At 36.6% G+C, this 17,046-nt stretch overlaps 1 protein-coding gene across 1 annotated transcript in view; it reads left to right on the top strand.

The window, feature by feature from the left end:
* The window catches only part of USH2A (usherin), a 485,796-nt gene that overhangs the window by 319,603 nt on the left and 149,147 nt on the right, over positions 1-17,046 (top strand). The window contains exons 41-42 of the mRNA XM_087933437.1: positions 4,227-4,855; positions 13,904-14,238. Coding sequence (XP_087789563.1) covers positions 4,227-4,855; positions 13,904-14,238 — 964 coding nt within the window. The remainder of the gene's footprint in view (positions 1-4,226; positions 4,856-13,903; positions 14,239-17,046) is intronic.

Raw genomic sequence — 17,046 nt, 5'->3', positions numbered from 1 at the left:
TTTTTTTTTTCATATTGAGAGCTTTGTATTATATTAGCAAACTATTCCAATTAGAGTTAATAGTTGTGTTTTACATAATTGTGGTGACCCAGTCAGCCAAGCAGGATCATGCTAGCTTATGGTGTCTTCACAGACAGAGACAGACTGCCAAAGTATCTATTCATCTAACAAAATGATGAGATAAAACTTTAATTCTTTTTCCAGCAGTGCCAATTCAATTCTCTAAAGTATTGTTTGTCCTGGATATTTAGACTAGAGTTCAGTAACAGGTAGTTTGAAATCAGTGTAAGAGTGAACCATTCATTGTCATAGAATATTAGGCAGCCCATGACCTTTTGGGTCATCATTTCAGAGATATTTCCTTACCTAAACAGTGAAACTGAATGGCTGTGTGTAAGCAAAAAAGCAAGGAGAGCATGAGTGACTTCCAACTTCCTGCCTTCTTCCCCAGTGACTTTCCTTGTAGGAAGCTGGCATTGAACCCTGGAAATGTCAATTAAGTGACTGTGGCTGAAATGGCAGGGTGGCAGCACTGAAGTAGCCACAAATTTGTCAAATTCTAATTTTGTGAAAGTTATCAGTTCCAGATTTTGGACACATTCTGCAAGTTAGCTCAATTGAGGTACCTTGGTTTAAAAATGGTTGCCCTTTGATGCACATTTTGCCCAATTGACAGTTACAAACATATCAAACAGATACAATAGTTTGAGTAACATATAGTTAAGATCTTTACTAGCAACCAAATAGTTCTGGGCAAGAGTAGACATTTCTGAACTTGCCTTCTGGGTTTAATCTAAGATATATGGCCGTCAGGTTCTCACAGAGTGCTATTCCAGCATCAAAATCACTTAGGTGGGTTCTTTAAATGGGAAAAGCTCCCAAGCATAACCAGCTGGTCTTGTTAGACCTGATTCCTTGAAGTAGTCTATTTGAAGTATCAGCCTGTCCCTAAACAAATCATGTAACCGGTATATTCCTCCATTTTGCTATTTTTTTAACTTTTTGCACAAAGATGTTTGAAGCAGAGCTCCCAGGCTGGGTCTCATGTTCACAGTTGCCTTAATTGTAGACAACAGTCAGGAGCTTTGGTTGCTAAGACTTGCCTTTTCTGCATGCACTGTAATAAGTGTATCATCCTATTCCTCTTTCATGTATGAAAATTATTCCTAGGTCAAGGATGTGACATGTTTGAATTAAGTTATCTTTTTTTAAGTGTTGCCATTTTAAAAAGGGAGCAATAGCAAATGAATGTAAAAAGGTATCCTTTCCTTTTTAATGTTTTTTTGGGGGGGAGAGAGGCAAAGTAGAAAATTAAGTTAAGCCTCTGTTCTCATAAGTTATAGCAGATAATGTTAAAAGGGCTATGTCTAAACTCAGCAGGGGTTAGTAATACAAGTTCATCTCATTATCCCAAATGTTGTACCTATAATGCTAGCAGTAGGTATGAAAGCTTTATCTTACTTATCATAAGAAAAAACAAACTGCTTGGTTATTTTCTTCCTGCAGATAACCACAGTCCAATTGTCCAGATAGATGCCTAATTAGTAAGTTGTTGACTAGTCCTGTAGAAAATGAATCTTGAAAGCTGAATTGCTTTAAGCTGACTTTCCAAAAATCACTATCACTTTCTGTACCTTAAATCTTAACAAGATATTCCTTTTTTCCCCTTCAAAATTATTTAAATCTAGTTATCATTTTGGGAACTATGGAAAAACCAATCCTAATACAAATATGAAGATCCAAATACTTTCTAAAACTTTCCAGAATAATTTTGAATATTACTTGTATATTTTAACCACCTTCTAACATGTAACTTTGCAACTTATAGAAGCAGTCGCCTAAAATTTGTATTCACAGGAATTTCACAGAAACTTACATAGGGGTAATTGCTGTTATAAGCAAGCTATGCACTGATTTATCAGGTAAAAAAAGAAGATACTGATATAATGCTTCATGACTAGCTTACTTTTCCCCTTCTTTCAAATGGCTGCAGAATGTAACTCAAGGTCCCTGGCACTGGTGCCTTTGAAAATGTGAACATCTGATTCTATGAAGGGGGGGGGAGCCTTGAAAACTCTTTTAAATGATTACAGTACTCAAGAATATATTTTCAAAAGATTTTCAACAAAATCTAGAGTTAACACAAAATCTCATAAACACCAAAAATGCTATGAGCAGAATAGGTGGGCAGCTGACCCCTGACAACAATTTATAGATTTCACGAGATGGTTTATAAGAATGCTAAATGTTCTGGAATTACAGCTGTTACTGATCAGTGATTGAGCCAGATTTGTGTTTTTGCACCATGTTCTTGCTTGTACCTAGAGAGTAGTAAAGCCTCAATATAATAAAAAGCACCTGCATTTTAAATGAAATTTCAATTGAAAAACTTAACAGCCCTTCAAATTGCAGAATTTAACGCAGCCCACTAAAGCTTAAATAACGTTTTGCCTCCACAGGGTGAGGGATTTTGCATTCAAGGTGACTTGATTGTGTCGCATGATGAAATTATTTACAATTAAGGGACTTCTCAAGGGGGGGGCAGTTGCTGAGTATTTGCTGTTCTACGACACCTATGCGGGCATATGGTTCATCTTTTTCAGTATTCATGGAAGCTCCTGAACCTTTATGATAATTGAATCTGTTAGAGTGCTGAGTGGAGCAAGCATAAAACCTGTTAACCTAAAGGTCAGATCTGTGCATTGTTTATTTATCAGTAGGTGAAAGAGCTAAATCGGCAGCTTCTGTCACAGTCACAGTAAAAAATCACCTACAATATTAACAGGGAGTAGATAAATTGCAAAAAATGGATTAGAATGATAAACAGACGAGAGCATAAATATTGCATATGCAACAAGAAGCATAGGAATAGCTTTTCTGGGATATGAAACAAGCAGGCTTGTTACAATGGTGTGCTGAAAGTAATTAAGAATGTGTTCTGAAAGAACAACAGCAAAAGTTAAAAAAATGATTCTTGACCAGTTTCATATATTTTTTCTTAAAATCATGAATTAATTCCTAAAATTCATTAATTGCTTCAGATGAGTCCATTTGGCCATGGAGTGGATTATAGCAGGCAAGCTTTCACTTGTCCCCTCTGCTCATCGTCTTCTCCCAAGGGTTTGACTGTTCTTCTAATATAATAGGGGTGGAGTACAAGGGGAATTCTCTTGAGAGTTCTTTCATATATTTTAGCCTAGTTCTGCATCTCCTTTTATGTTTGCATAGAACAATGGATAGTAGAAAGGTGCTTTTGGTATTAGAAATAATATAGAAAGTTCTTATTAATATTAAAAGATCTGGGAAGTTTCCTGTTGCATCATACCAAACTTTCACTTAGGAAAGATGTCTCATTTAGACTAGCCTTTAAGAAAACTAACCCTAGAAGGCAAACAAATAGTTCTTCTCTGACACTATTTTTTCCATTGCAGTTCACGTTAGTAGGATACCAAAATTGAATTCCTGATCTTGTTTTAATTATGGGAAGAACAATACTATAGTGATTCCTAATTAGAAGGGGTCTGTATTCAGCAAACTTTTCTACTTGTTGGATGGGTCCTCTCAGCCATGGGAGACTTTTTATTCAGTGGAAGTTTTTCACTGAATAAATGGGAGAGGAGTTAACATTCACCCACATGTCACTTGTACCTTCAGTTCTCCATCTTTCCATAAAATCTGGTCATGGAAGTTGGGAATTACAATGGAAAATCAGAATTGCTTTCTGCCTGTGGCAGTGTTCTGAGAAGAGTCCCTAAAGAATATATTCCACTAGCAGAATCCATAATGTATTCCTCTAAATCATTGTACAAGTGGGTTAAGTTAATACTCTGTAGAATCACTGACTATAATGGTTGAGTTAAGCCAGGATTAGCCATGGGGCTGGTTTATATACTGTTAAATCATAATGGATGGTTTCACTCATCATATTAAGCCCAAACTGAACAAATTGCATTATATTATAACGTTATTATAAAATAGGACCAATGGGATTCTCAATTCACCTGAGAACTAAATGATAAGTTTCAAAGAATAAATAGTTACATAATCTCTGTTCGCTATTGCATTCATTACAGTAAAAGGAACTTGTGGATGGGTTCTCTCCATTGCTTATATTGCCTTTAAGAAACAAAGGTATTTTCCAGTGAAAAAGTTTCATTTTTGCATTATGTAGCTGCACATTAGGAACAATGATCTTATTCTCCCCCACAACCCTTCTTCTGTTGTAGAACCAGGTCCTATTGACCCACCACTAATCCTGGAAGTGAAAGCCAGAGAAACAACCATTTCCTGGCAGCCTCCTTTAAGGCCAAATGGCATTGTCACCCACTACAACATCTATCAAAACAGCCATCTGCATGCTACTGTTCCAGGAGCTAGAGCAAAATATATTGCATCTTTCTTGCAACCATATACAGTTTACCGATTTCAAGTAGAAGGATGCACTTCCAAAGGGTGCTCCCTTTCCTCTGAGAGCCTACCTATACAAACCCTTCCAGATGCACCTGAAGACATCCCTGCTCCAGAATTATACTCAGACACACCAACATCTGTGCTTGTGTCATGGCAATCTCCGCTTCATTTAAATGGACCAGTTGAAAGCTTCACAATAGAGAGGAGAATAAAGGGAACAGAACAAGTATCCGCAGTAGCCTCTTTTCCTTCCAATTGTTCCAAGAGTTATCTAGACAAAAGTACCGGTCTTAGCCCTTGGAAAAAATATGAATACAGAATATTGGCAAGCACTTTCCAAGGTGGCATTAACAGCAGTTCTTGGGTAGAAGTCATCACAAGGCCCTCAAGACCTGAAAACATCCAGGCTCCTATGGTGCAAGCATTAGATCCATATACTGCCCAGGTTTGTTTATCCTTATTTTTATTCTTCCCAATCACTAGAATGATAAAAAGGGGGCCCAGAATTCTGCCTGTCTATGAGAAGGATGACTCTCTGAAAACTGAATTGAATGACAGCAAATTGGGAAGAGGAAAGAAGCTGGGAAAAGAAAAGCTGAATTGAAATTATGTCAGATCAGGCCAGGGGATGTTTCAAGAAAAATTCTCCCAGTCTCAAAAATTCTCCTATGGGAGAGACAACGAGGCACTGAGTTGTAATGCTGCTGACTGATTAATTCTCAAATCCCTCTATCCTTCCAGAAGGAGCAAATATAGATACAAACTAGATAAACTATCATGAGGGGAGATGGAAAAATGCATACATGTAAAGATACAATATACTGCTTCACTACACACAACACAGTTACTGGTAAATTAGATAAAGGGGTTGGAAAATATTCAATAAATTATAATCTACATGCTTTCCCCCCTTGTTTATTTCCTAATATTAATTGGTGATTTCACATAGGCAACTTCACATAGGACTTCATTGGTTAATGTAGTTGCCATGCACTGAGCTCTTTCAACTTTACTTGTTTGTTTGTGAAAATTTATATAGCCACCCAACTCACTCTCAGTGACTTCAGGCAGCTTACAAACATAAATATCATTTAAAAAATCAATAAGCCTTGGTGGCACAGTGGTTAGAATGCAGTATTGTAGGCTAATTCTTCCAACTGCCAGGAGTTCTATGGTAACTGGCTCAAGGTTGATTCGGCTTTCCATCCTTCTGAGGTCAGTAAAATGAGAAACCGGATTGTTGGGGGCAATAGGCTGATTCTGTAAACCACTTAGAGAGGGCTGTAAAGCACTGTGAAGCACTACATAATTCTAAGTGCTTTTGCTATTTAGCAATAACCTGCCACCTCCCCTTGGCAACCACAATTAATAAGCCACTTGATGGGCTCCACCACGGTCTGGTTTCTCCAGGTCCATTGGCACAAGTGGGTCTTCACCATCTTGCAAAGATTCTGTGTGTCAAAGTGGGATGCAATCTTATCTTTGTTGGGATGATGTTCCATAATGAGGTAGCCACTATGGAGAAGGCCCTTCTTCTTGGTCCTACTAGATGTACCTCTTTAAGAGAGGGGACCTGTAACATTTCCTGCCTCCTCACTCAGGTGAGTTGGACTGGGTAAAAATGGACTTTAAATAACCTGGTCCTGAGCCATGCAGGGCTTTAAAATGAATAGCCAGCACCTTGAATTGGACTCGGGAGCAAATTGGCAGCTAGTGCAGTTCTCATAAGAGAGATGACATGTGCTCATCTAGTCTGCACAAAACCAGGTGGGCTCCTGCATTTCACACCACAACTATTTTGTGTCAAGCTTCACATTTCATCATGACTGACTTTTATCAACTTTTCTGCATCAACCTGCAACCAAAGTAATCCAGATAACTTCTTGTTCCCATAGAAGTTTCATCTGTTATTCTGTTATTCCATTCAGATTAATTAGTTAGTATTCCATTGACTGGGACATTTCAAGTTTCCTATCATACATTTTGCTGGTCTGGGATCAAGGTATGTCTCCTTGCATGTCAAAGGTTCACTGATATCTCACCTCAAGTGACCTGACCCAGTATCTTCATGTAGATGTTAAGGAGCAAGGGAGAGGGAGAGACAGAGAAATGGATCACATGAGAACAGCTGCTGGGTCAATTTCTCCTTCCCTCTCCATACTGACTAGAACTGTCTGCTTATGAAGGAATGGAGCCACTGCAACTCCATATTCCCCGTGTTTTCATGATCTCAGAGACAGTTCATAAAGATGCCAAGGTTGATGTATTGAAGACAGATGAAGGCTTACTTCTGATATCCAGACCCAAGTGCCATTCATCTACCAGAGCAATATGGTTTCCATTCCATAATCATAGTTAACCCTAGCTGCAACGATTTGGGATAATCCTTTTCATTTTTAGCAGCAATCTTTTTCAAGAATTTTCCCTATATCAGTTCATTAGCTATTGGACAGGTTTTATAAATTAAAATAAATAAATAAACTAAGCACCAGAAAGATTCTATCTTACACCTGGGAACAATAGAGAAAACAGCTCTCTTGCATGTGACCCAAAAATCAGTCTTTTGATATTAAGAAGTATCTATAACAGCAGCTTTCCTGGAAACATTGGTTCTTGGATTGGACAGTGCTAAGACAGGTGGTGCCTCAGTTTTTTCTACTTAAAATTTTCAGTTTTCTGTTTTTCCAGTTTTAGGTTTATGTTAAAATCAAGATGTCTTGACAGAGAATGCCCCCTAGATGTTATTAGCCTGGACATCACCACCCTTGCTAGAATTTGATTCATTGTTCTATTGTAACTTTTCTTCATCAGCTCCCTTGTTGTGCACTAAGGTCTCTTTAAATTGAACAGATTACTTTCCTGTTGTTTCCTTTTCATATGAAATATTTTAAATAATACTGTGGGAATATTTAATTTTAATCAAGAAAATATATAGATGCTAAATATAGCTTTTGTTTTCATCTCTGATAAATCAATACATTAAGAAAACAGTTTTGGAGGACTGCCTCAGAAATTTTCAATTATTCATATCTTTCATTTGGGAATGAACTCTAGAGGACAGGATAACTACTATTGTTTTGGCTTACATACAAACTTCATTCAGGGGAAATTAGTGTAACTAAACAAGAGGGATTTTTGTAGCTTAGAAGTCTCTTTTGTGTAAATATACACATGCTTCCATGGATTCAGTCTTGTACTAGTGCCAAAAATATTGGTATAGTAGCTTGCTCACTGGAGCACAAAACAAAGGACGTTTGCGTAAGGATAGAGATTATCCACTGGAATCATTCACACTGTTACTGCTAAAATTGTTGTTGCTGTTTTAGGAGATTTATTCCCTGTGTCAGTAGAATTGTTTGTCTCTCTCTCTCTCTCTCTCTCTCTCACACACACACACACACACACACACACACATGCGCGCACACACACACACAGTCCATTGGAGAATATGAACAGAATCACTATTTTTTTAAAAAAAAAGTAGTTTGACATATTAACAAGCAATAAGAGTTTTAAATGAGAAATGTCTTGAAACATCCTCTTAACTCTAAATGAGATTAACTAAATTTATGCTGCAATGGTAAATATTATGTTCAATCATTATGTCAGAATTCATTGTAATACATATATAGAATACTTTACCTGACACTGGATGGAACTCTTAATATTTGGTTAGTGGTCTGGGGCATTTGTACCTGGAGTACACACAGCTTTTCTTGGGATTGCATAGTAGCCAGGTGCTTAGAAAAATATGTGTTTAAATTAAGAAAACATTAAAGAGGCAGCAACAAGATGCAACACATATCACTGTCCTGTCACCATCTCTGTTGCACAAGAAAAGTATGCACCAGATGTACAGAGTGGCAACAGCTTTCTGCAGTTATATCATGATTAATGAGTGTTTAAATAATTCAATATTCAGTTTAGTGTGAATTATAAATTGATACCAAGTCGTGTTTAATGCAACACAAAATTCAGTTAATTGCACAGTTGAGGCTAGTACATGTTCAATTGCAGTTGAGATTTTAGAGGCTGCTAATCTTCGTGTGTCTAAAATGGAGAAAAGAAAGATTCTGTCAAAAGGTAAATAGTACAAGCTCAGAAATGAAGAATCTCATTATTACATTAGAGAAAAAAATTGATATAATTCAAGTCATGAATATGGCCTTAGCATCACTAAAATGTGATAAGATGTTGGAAGGCCTGAATCTCCAGTAGACATGCAAGGGAAATAAAAGAAAAAGGTAAAGTTGCACCAGATCTTTGTGGTTGGCAAACATATACCTGTGATGCAAAATTGAAATTGAGCATCTTTTAACTGTATGGATTGAGCACTGCACTCAATAGTTCAAAAATGTATATAAAAACATTTGTGGTTAAACATTTTCATTGCCTATTTCGATCAAGATTCTATTTCCATAGAAATGTCACTTTCTTGTGTGCAAATTCACACTTTGAATAGTGCAAATCCAAATAATGCAACCATTTTGTGGGATTATCACACTAATTGAGACATAGATGAATTTATCACTTCAAATCAGTCTCCTGAAGAAGGAAGACCTCTTCACTGAAAGTTTGGGCTCTTAATCTACCATGCAGGCTGGTTGATAGTCATTTTTTTTACTTCACAGCCTAGAGCACAGAGGCAATATTTTTTTTATAGTGAGTGTTTTAATTATTGTTAATAGTTTCCCATTTGACAATTTGTCCCAAATGATCTCATATTTTCTACCTATAATTTTCAAACACAGCAGACCCTTGTACCAATGTGAACCTTATTTTTAGAAAATACCTCTATGTGTAAAATAAACAGATTAGGCTGCCCTAGAACTTCATCCTCACTGAAAAGGTTCCATAGTTATATAAGAAAGTTTCAATTTTGTTCAACAGAATCTAAGGCCAAAATTAAACCATCTAAAACATGCCTTTTTTCCTTACACATAATTTTACTTCTTGAATGAGGGAGATATAGTGGCTGATTTAGAAGACGGTTTGCAGTGGTTTTACCTTGTTTATTAAAGTTCCCTAAAATACAAAAAAAAATGATCCTCTTTCACAGTTAGCAGTCTCTGTTTTGTTGTTGTCCAAGGGAACAGTATACCTGCTTTACAGTCTAATATAGGGATGTCAAGCTCATGTCATCATGGAGGTGTCACATGATAAATCGGGACTTTTTTTCCCCTTCGCTAAACTGGACATGTGCGTTGCCAGCACATGACACATCCAGCCTGCAGGCCATAAGTTTGACAGCCCTGGTCTAATAGGTCAACTGAAAGAAAGTTTACATAATGAAATGGAAAGGAAAGGAAGAGACTGCATAGCTGGATATATGCAGAGAAAAGCAGGTTGAAAATAAAAGGAAAATATCCTCTTTTACCTGCTTATAAACTTGTTAACACTATAGAGAATATGGTCCTATGTATCCATCAACATTTAAGTTAGAAAATGGCTTCAGTTTTAACAGAAGCTCTGTAGAAAAGCTACAGAGAAGAATACAAATAATTTACAGAGCTCTATTTTACAGAACTGCAAAAGCTTTATGACTTTCTAGTTTTGCTTAGAGGCTAAAATAAATGGGTCAGTTCTCTTATGCCACATGCCTGTCATGTTAATATCATCAATAAGAGTTCTTATAGGCAAAAGATAAATAAGCACTTGCTTGAGGGACAGGTCAATAAATACTTAAAATAGCCTCCTACTCTTGTAAGAATAGTTGGGAAGATTACTCTTTTATACAAATAAGGACATCAATTAATAGAAGTTTGTGACTGTCAAAGCAATCAGTTTCCAAACTTTGAGTACAAATCCTTATTTGAACTGGAATAGAATTTGATATAAAGAGCAACATTGTTTTGTTTTTTATGTAGTCATAACATCAATATGAATGATCCAATGCTCAGTAGAATTCACAAAATATAGTACAATTGTATCTCTAGACTATAGGATTCTTTGGTTGAGGCTGAGCTTTTGACAGTTTCAAAAGAGCTGAAACCTTGAGACTATTGTGTTTTTGTAAATATCTCACCAACCTACGATGTGAAGGTACGATAGATAGGCTTGCTGCAATTACCAGCTTCTTTTTCAATTTTTAAAATTTTCCATATATTAGCATGTATGGTGACACATTGTAACATCACAGGTGGTATTCAGCAGGTTCTGACCAGTTCTGGAGAATGGTAGCAGAAATTTTGAGTAGTTTGGAAAACCGACAAATACCACCTCTGACTGGCCTCACCCCCATCTATTCTCTGCCTTCCAAGTCCCAGCTGATCGGCTGGGTCTTCTCTTGTTGTCCTGCACATGAGAACAGAGCTGGAAAACAGGTTACTGGGGTGAGGTAGGAATGGAGAATTTATAGTATTCTTCCCCTGTCATCCCCACCAAGCCATGCCCATTAAGCCATGCCCACAGAACCGATAGTAAAAAAAAATTGAATCCCACCACTGGTAACATGTCCCGGTACTGCAGGGTTATTCTGATATGAAATGACTTTTGAGAGACAGTTCACAAAGACAGCTATATTATACAGTTTATTTTTGAAAAGAACAACCAGCAGTGTTCTTGATTCTAAAAAAGATTGGAGAATTCTAACATACTCCTGCTTCTATAGAATTGTTAACACTGTGCTCTCTTTCATTAAAGTTATTTTCCTTGAATTGAAAGGTTTTGATTATGTTTATAAAAAAGTTTTCTAAGGGTATTATTGTTTAATGGGAAACTGTCCCTTTGTATTCTGTGATAGAAAACTTAAGGTGCTTTGATATTTAGTTAGTGAAATGAAACCTTCTTTAATCCAGGAGAATGTCTTCAGCATAGCAGGGACACTAAAATTGCAAGGGAGAAATTGAGACATTCCTTGGTTAAGTAGAAATGCTTTTAGGACTAGGGCATAAATGCTGCATTGTTGAATTGTTTGTCTAGTAGAACAGCAGGATGATTGTAGCCATAAGGAAGGAATAGACTCCATTGTGTTGTATCTAGTATCAATCTGCGAGTGGTCCATAAGGATGTTTCTACAAGTAACTCTTCAAATGTTTTGTTTTATTGTGTTTGTGCAGTAATGGCAATTCACTTTTTCTTACCTTTTCAGTGCAGTCATAGTAATTTTCTCCACGTTAATAATGAAATCATTTTTGTGCCAATTCCATAACTAGTTCTCCTGGCTTGTAAGCACTTGTTCTTTGATAGAAATGAAACAGCTACTTAATCAGATCTTGGGCATCTGCCCTAGAAACGTGAAATGGCTGCAAGAAATTCAAGCAGCCTGATTAATTAAACTTTACTTTAAATGACTCCTATAGGAATTGATGGAAACAGGTGGCCTAATAGAAAAAAGTCTTAGTGGCTTAAAAGAAAAAGTGTTAAAGACTTTTCATACATCATAAATATAAGTTTCATGCTAAGTGTAGAAAAATTGGAAAGTGGTGGATCACGCAGAGCCTTAGCCAATCATTATCCTACCTTCTAAAATAATAGGAACTGACATCAGAAAGATGCAGCTAAAGCCCATGAGGATGAGTTAAAAAACAAAAACAAAAAAACAAATATTGAGGGTAGTCACTCATTACCCTAAGAGACTGAAAAAAATACCTGAGATATTGTTGCATATGGTCTACTAATTTGGATATATCAAGAATAGTTTGAAGCCATATCCTAGTTGTGGGTAAATCTCTATGACTGAATGATTGATTACTTTTCAGGGGAAATGCCTAAAAAAAACAAGGAAAGTAAAATTAATACATAATTTTAATAATAATACAATACATATTTTTTTAATCTGGTATTATCAGATAAGTATAGTGGGGAGAAGAAACAAAACACTTTTTGGGTAGAGGAAATATTAGAGCTTTCTGCAGCACTGTAGGGTAGCAGAATGGATTGCTTTGTTGCACAGCCACCTGGCACAATTCCAGAAGCAGTCACCTTTTTCTGAACAACCAAAGCTCAATGTGAATGCTTGCAAAATGGCAACCACTTCCAGAATCACACCACATGACAAAGCTACATTCACCTTCCCCAAAGTGGTCCATGCAGCACAGCAGAAAGCTCCAGAAATCCAGTAGGGTGTGAGGAGGAAGCCCAAGCCCTGTGGGGACTAGTGGGAAGGAAAAGGCCCATGGGACCTGGTGGTAGTGGGGAAAAGCCTGCAAAGACTCAGGGGAGACCTGCCGGAATATGGGAGAGGAAAGCAGGCACAAGGGCTGTGGGGATCTTGAGGAGTGGGAGGGAGAACATGGGTTGTGTCAGGAGGTGGGCCTTAGGAGGCCCAGAAAGGCGGCCTGGGCCTGCACTAGGTCTCCCAGAGCCTCAGTTTCATTTTGAGCTCAAAAGTAAATGCAGATATAATTGTTCTTTTGATTGTGAGTTTCTCCAGAGTTTATAGGCAAATAAAATTGTATTTTATTGTATATTTTCTATCTCTGATAATCCAAGACATGAATAATTCAGAATAGGACACCTGATCTGCAAAAGGATGATTAACACTGTCCAGTATAAACCATCTTAAAGAACTCAGCCAATCCTTGTGTGCAATATTTTACCAAATGTCTGGACAAACCTGTTTTTTATCTTTTCCTATATTTGGATTGATATAAAAATACTCATAACTAAATGGCACACTTTGTAGGTGAACAGCTTGCCACCCAAATTGATTAAAAATGACTCTTTGACAGTCATGATTAGGTTTTAATACCAGTGAAGAATGATGTTATGAGAAGGAAATCCAAAAGTATTTTGAAATGGAAAAGACTTGACTATATTTTCTGATAGCAACAGCCAGAGTTCTGGAAGAAACATATTAGATGGAATATTTTCTGCTTCGTTTCCAGCCAGCATGTAGCACTGAGATGACATTGTTTGCACTAATGGATAACCTTTAGTGAGATGGGGGTAGTACAATCCTCCTAATCCTCCTTGTTCTCTTGGTAGCTTTTGATATTATTGATCTTGGCTGATATTATTGATCCTTCTGGCTGACTTGGGGAGTTAGCTAGTAGCACTGTTTCAAAGGAGAAGAACAGTGGTCTCCTTTGTCCATGGCCAGTTCCAGTCATTGTTGGCTGATGGATGAGCAAGAGAAATAGAGTCCTAGTCCAATGATTTACAAGACTAAATCAAGGTTTAACATTCTCCCCTTTCTTATTTAACACCTATAGGTATTCTAACACCTCAGAACACCTATCTTGACAGCTCTTTATTTCAAGTTGCAACGGTTGCTTGATACCTTCTGGATGCAATTCAAGGTGCTGTTTATTAGCTATAAAGCCCAAGTCCTTCATAGATTTCCTAATTGTTCATGGGATTGCCATTCTCTAATTCTTTCTGCTTCTTCAATAAGATCAGGTCAGGGATGCTTCGTGAGTTGATATTTGGATTCATGCATAAACCCAGAAAGTGAAATTATCTTTACAAATAGAACAATGTTGTTAGAACTATTTTTTAAACCTTGTAAAATTCTTAATCTTTCATTCTAAACCATTTCTTATTGTTTTAGGTTTCCTGGGAGTCTCCTTCTATTTTAAATGGAGAAATATTGAGCTATGAGATCTACATGCCAAACCCTCAGATCACTATAACTAACAATTTGACAACTTTTATGAGCCACATAGTAACCAACCTGATCCCTTTCACAAATTACTCGGTTACCATAGAAGCTTGTACTGGAGGTGGAGATTACATTGGAGGGTGCACCAAGAGTCTACCAACATATATGGTTACACTTCCAACATTTCCCCAAAATATCAGTTCTGTGACTGTGACCCCAATTAATGAATCAGTAATTACTGTGTATTGGCAACCACCATCTAAACCCAATGGACATCACATAAGGTAATGAAAAAAATAATATATCAGAATACGCCAAAAACTTAACTTTGTATATAAATTTTATTTAATCAAAATAAATTAAACTATCTAGAACTGCCTGAAATTATTAGGACTCGACATAAACTTGAGACAATTCAAATTAGTTTTTGGCTTATTTGACAGGATGTACTTCTCTCATATGTCCTTTCACAAACTGAAAGAAGACATAAAATTATCTTCCACCATGCATTCTGGGGTCTCTTTCAAGTACCAAAAAGAACTTTAACTATATTCTTGATTGACAGGTCTGCCCTCAAATGAGAGTGACCCTTATAATCAGACAACCATCAGTTATGCCAATCAAAATGGGAGAGGAGGGAGAGGAGGGGGCATAGAAATTGATATGGCACTCTTAATTTAAGCATTTATTTCCTGTTTTCCATCTTCTATCCATAGATAAGAAGTTTATGGCTTCTTATCTACCTGATTGGTTTAAGAACTTTATTTGCTTTTAGGGAAATATGAGTGACTTAATCTCTTATATTTATCCCTGCCCTCAATCCCTGACTGCATTCAGAAAGGATGCAACCTTTCCTTTTTCAGAAAAAAACCATCAGCCGATCTGCTTGAAATTTGCCATGCATACTCCTTGCTAGAAGATCTGTTTTCACTATATATTCTTCCTTCAAAAGTTATATTTAATAGCATTAAATTTACATAATTTTAATAAAACATTGCACTCATCATTATTAAATTTAGCACATTTCATTTTTTAAAGGTATGTACTTTTCTTATAGATCCTAGTGAAAAATGTAAATTCCGATAGGCATTTAAGACCCATTTTAAAGTGTAGCTCAACCCCTCCTTCCCCCCATCACTATTTTATGAAATTTAGATCACTTTTTAAAGCTTCCTTTTGAAATTCATGCTGTCCTTATAAAAAAAAAAAAATTGAGCCATTTACTATTTTCCTACTCTAAATAATGGGAATGTATACTCCATTTTCATTCAATTTATGCTTTAAAGAATGGGATTTTTCAGACTGAATCAAAATGGCCTCTACTTCTGATACCAAGAACTATACCTAATATGGGTTGGACAATTCTATTATCAATCTAAAATTATTCAGATGCAAGAAGGAATTATTAATTAGTTTTGCTTAATATATAATCAGCAAATTACAAAAAACTAATTATTAGGAATTCCTTCTGGGCTCTCCTATAAAATGAAATGGATACTACAGTATATGCATTTACTGTACATTGGTGAGAGGATTAATGTAATATTAACTTGTGCTAACAAATTTTCTCTTCTTCATGATCCCTTAGTATGGCTTTGGGATTAAGAAATTGGATTATAAATAAGAAGATATTGATTCATATCAAGGGTGGGATTCTACAGGTTCTGTCTGGCTCTACAGAACCAGTAGCCCTGAAGAGCAGCAGACACAGAACCGGTTCTGTGTCTGCTGCTGTTTTGACCCACCCACCCACCTGGGATCTTACCTGTCCTTTATTTCCTGCTTTTTCAACCTCAGCTGCTTTGTGTGGCACAGCTGCACTTGAAGAAGCAGGGGGAAAGGGCTTTTCCAACCACTGTGCACCCACACGCAGCACTGCTCAGCTGTCTGGACAGCTCAGCAGCTTGTAAATTGCACTCACACACACAGAGCACCCGAACCGGTAGTTATACCGGTCGGATCCCATCCCTGATTCATATTATTTTTTAGTTATTGAAGCTCACTTTTGGACAGGCATTTATTCTCAACCCTAAACTCCTCCTAGAGTATAAGGATAAAATAGGATAAAAGACAAGGGGATCCCATATAAGGTGTTTGGAGCTCATGGAGGGAAGCTAGCTTGTAACACTGTCAAACAAATAATGAACTGGAATAACTATTTTTGCAGAATGGGATACCAGGAGAAATTAATAGAGTTCCCACCCCACCCCAAGACTATTTCTTCATCAAATTCCTTGAGTGTCTAATCACATTTGGCCAATAAAGCTATTCTATTCTGTTCTATTCTGTTCTTTTATATACATTGAAAATGTGATAATTAGTTGATAAACTGAAAATACTGAAAAGGCTATGTTGGGGAGACAGCAGAGTATTTGATTGGCATTATATTTTCAATTTTCCTTAGTGATTTTCTGAAGAATTACATATTACTTAACAAAAAGAAACAAATACCATATAAAATATTTAAAAATTTAGGAGAATGGTTTTCTTTTCTTCTGTTCATTCCAACCAAAGTACTTTAAACCCAAACTACTTGTATATATGAGTTAACCTAAGGTGAATAATATGTACAGCTATAACTAAAGTACATTTTTTGTGAATTTCTATCCATGCCTCAGTAAACATGGAAATGTCAAAAGGAAAAGATGCAAATGATCTAAAGGAATTAAAAGTACAATAATGTTGCACCTCTCAGATTGGGATACACCTCAGAATGTAATTCTTCTAAGGCATCTTCAATTGATAAATTTGGCAAAGTGTTCTGAAGGCTGTCATTAAAATACATATATTTTAGGACATTTTTTAACTAAAATATTTATTCATAGTATCTAAAAGTTGAGGTTGTTCACATGGCAGGTACTTGTGGTCAAAATGGGTCTTAAAATATCTTGGGAGCAAAGGTCATGATGAGGTATTGTTCCTCCCAGGAACCTTGAATCCATTTATTTTTTTTACAAAATTATCTGGGATTGTCCATCTTTTCTCTAAGCCAGGAGTGGGAAACTATGGCCCCTTTATGACTGGTGGACTTCAACTCTCAGAATTTCTAGCCAGTATTCCTGAGCATGGCTGGCTCAGGAATTCTGGGAGTT

Source organism: Pseudonaja textilis, chromosome 1, assembly GCF_049901715.1.
Source record: "Pseudonaja textilis isolate UNSWEBS1 chromosome 1, rPseTex1.2, whole genome shotgun sequence".
NCBI lineage: Eukaryota > Metazoa > Chordata > Lepidosauria > Squamata > Elapidae > Pseudonaja > Pseudonaja textilis.
Note: the sequence above shows the minus strand (reverse complement) of the source record. Positions and strands in the feature narration are given on the sequence as shown.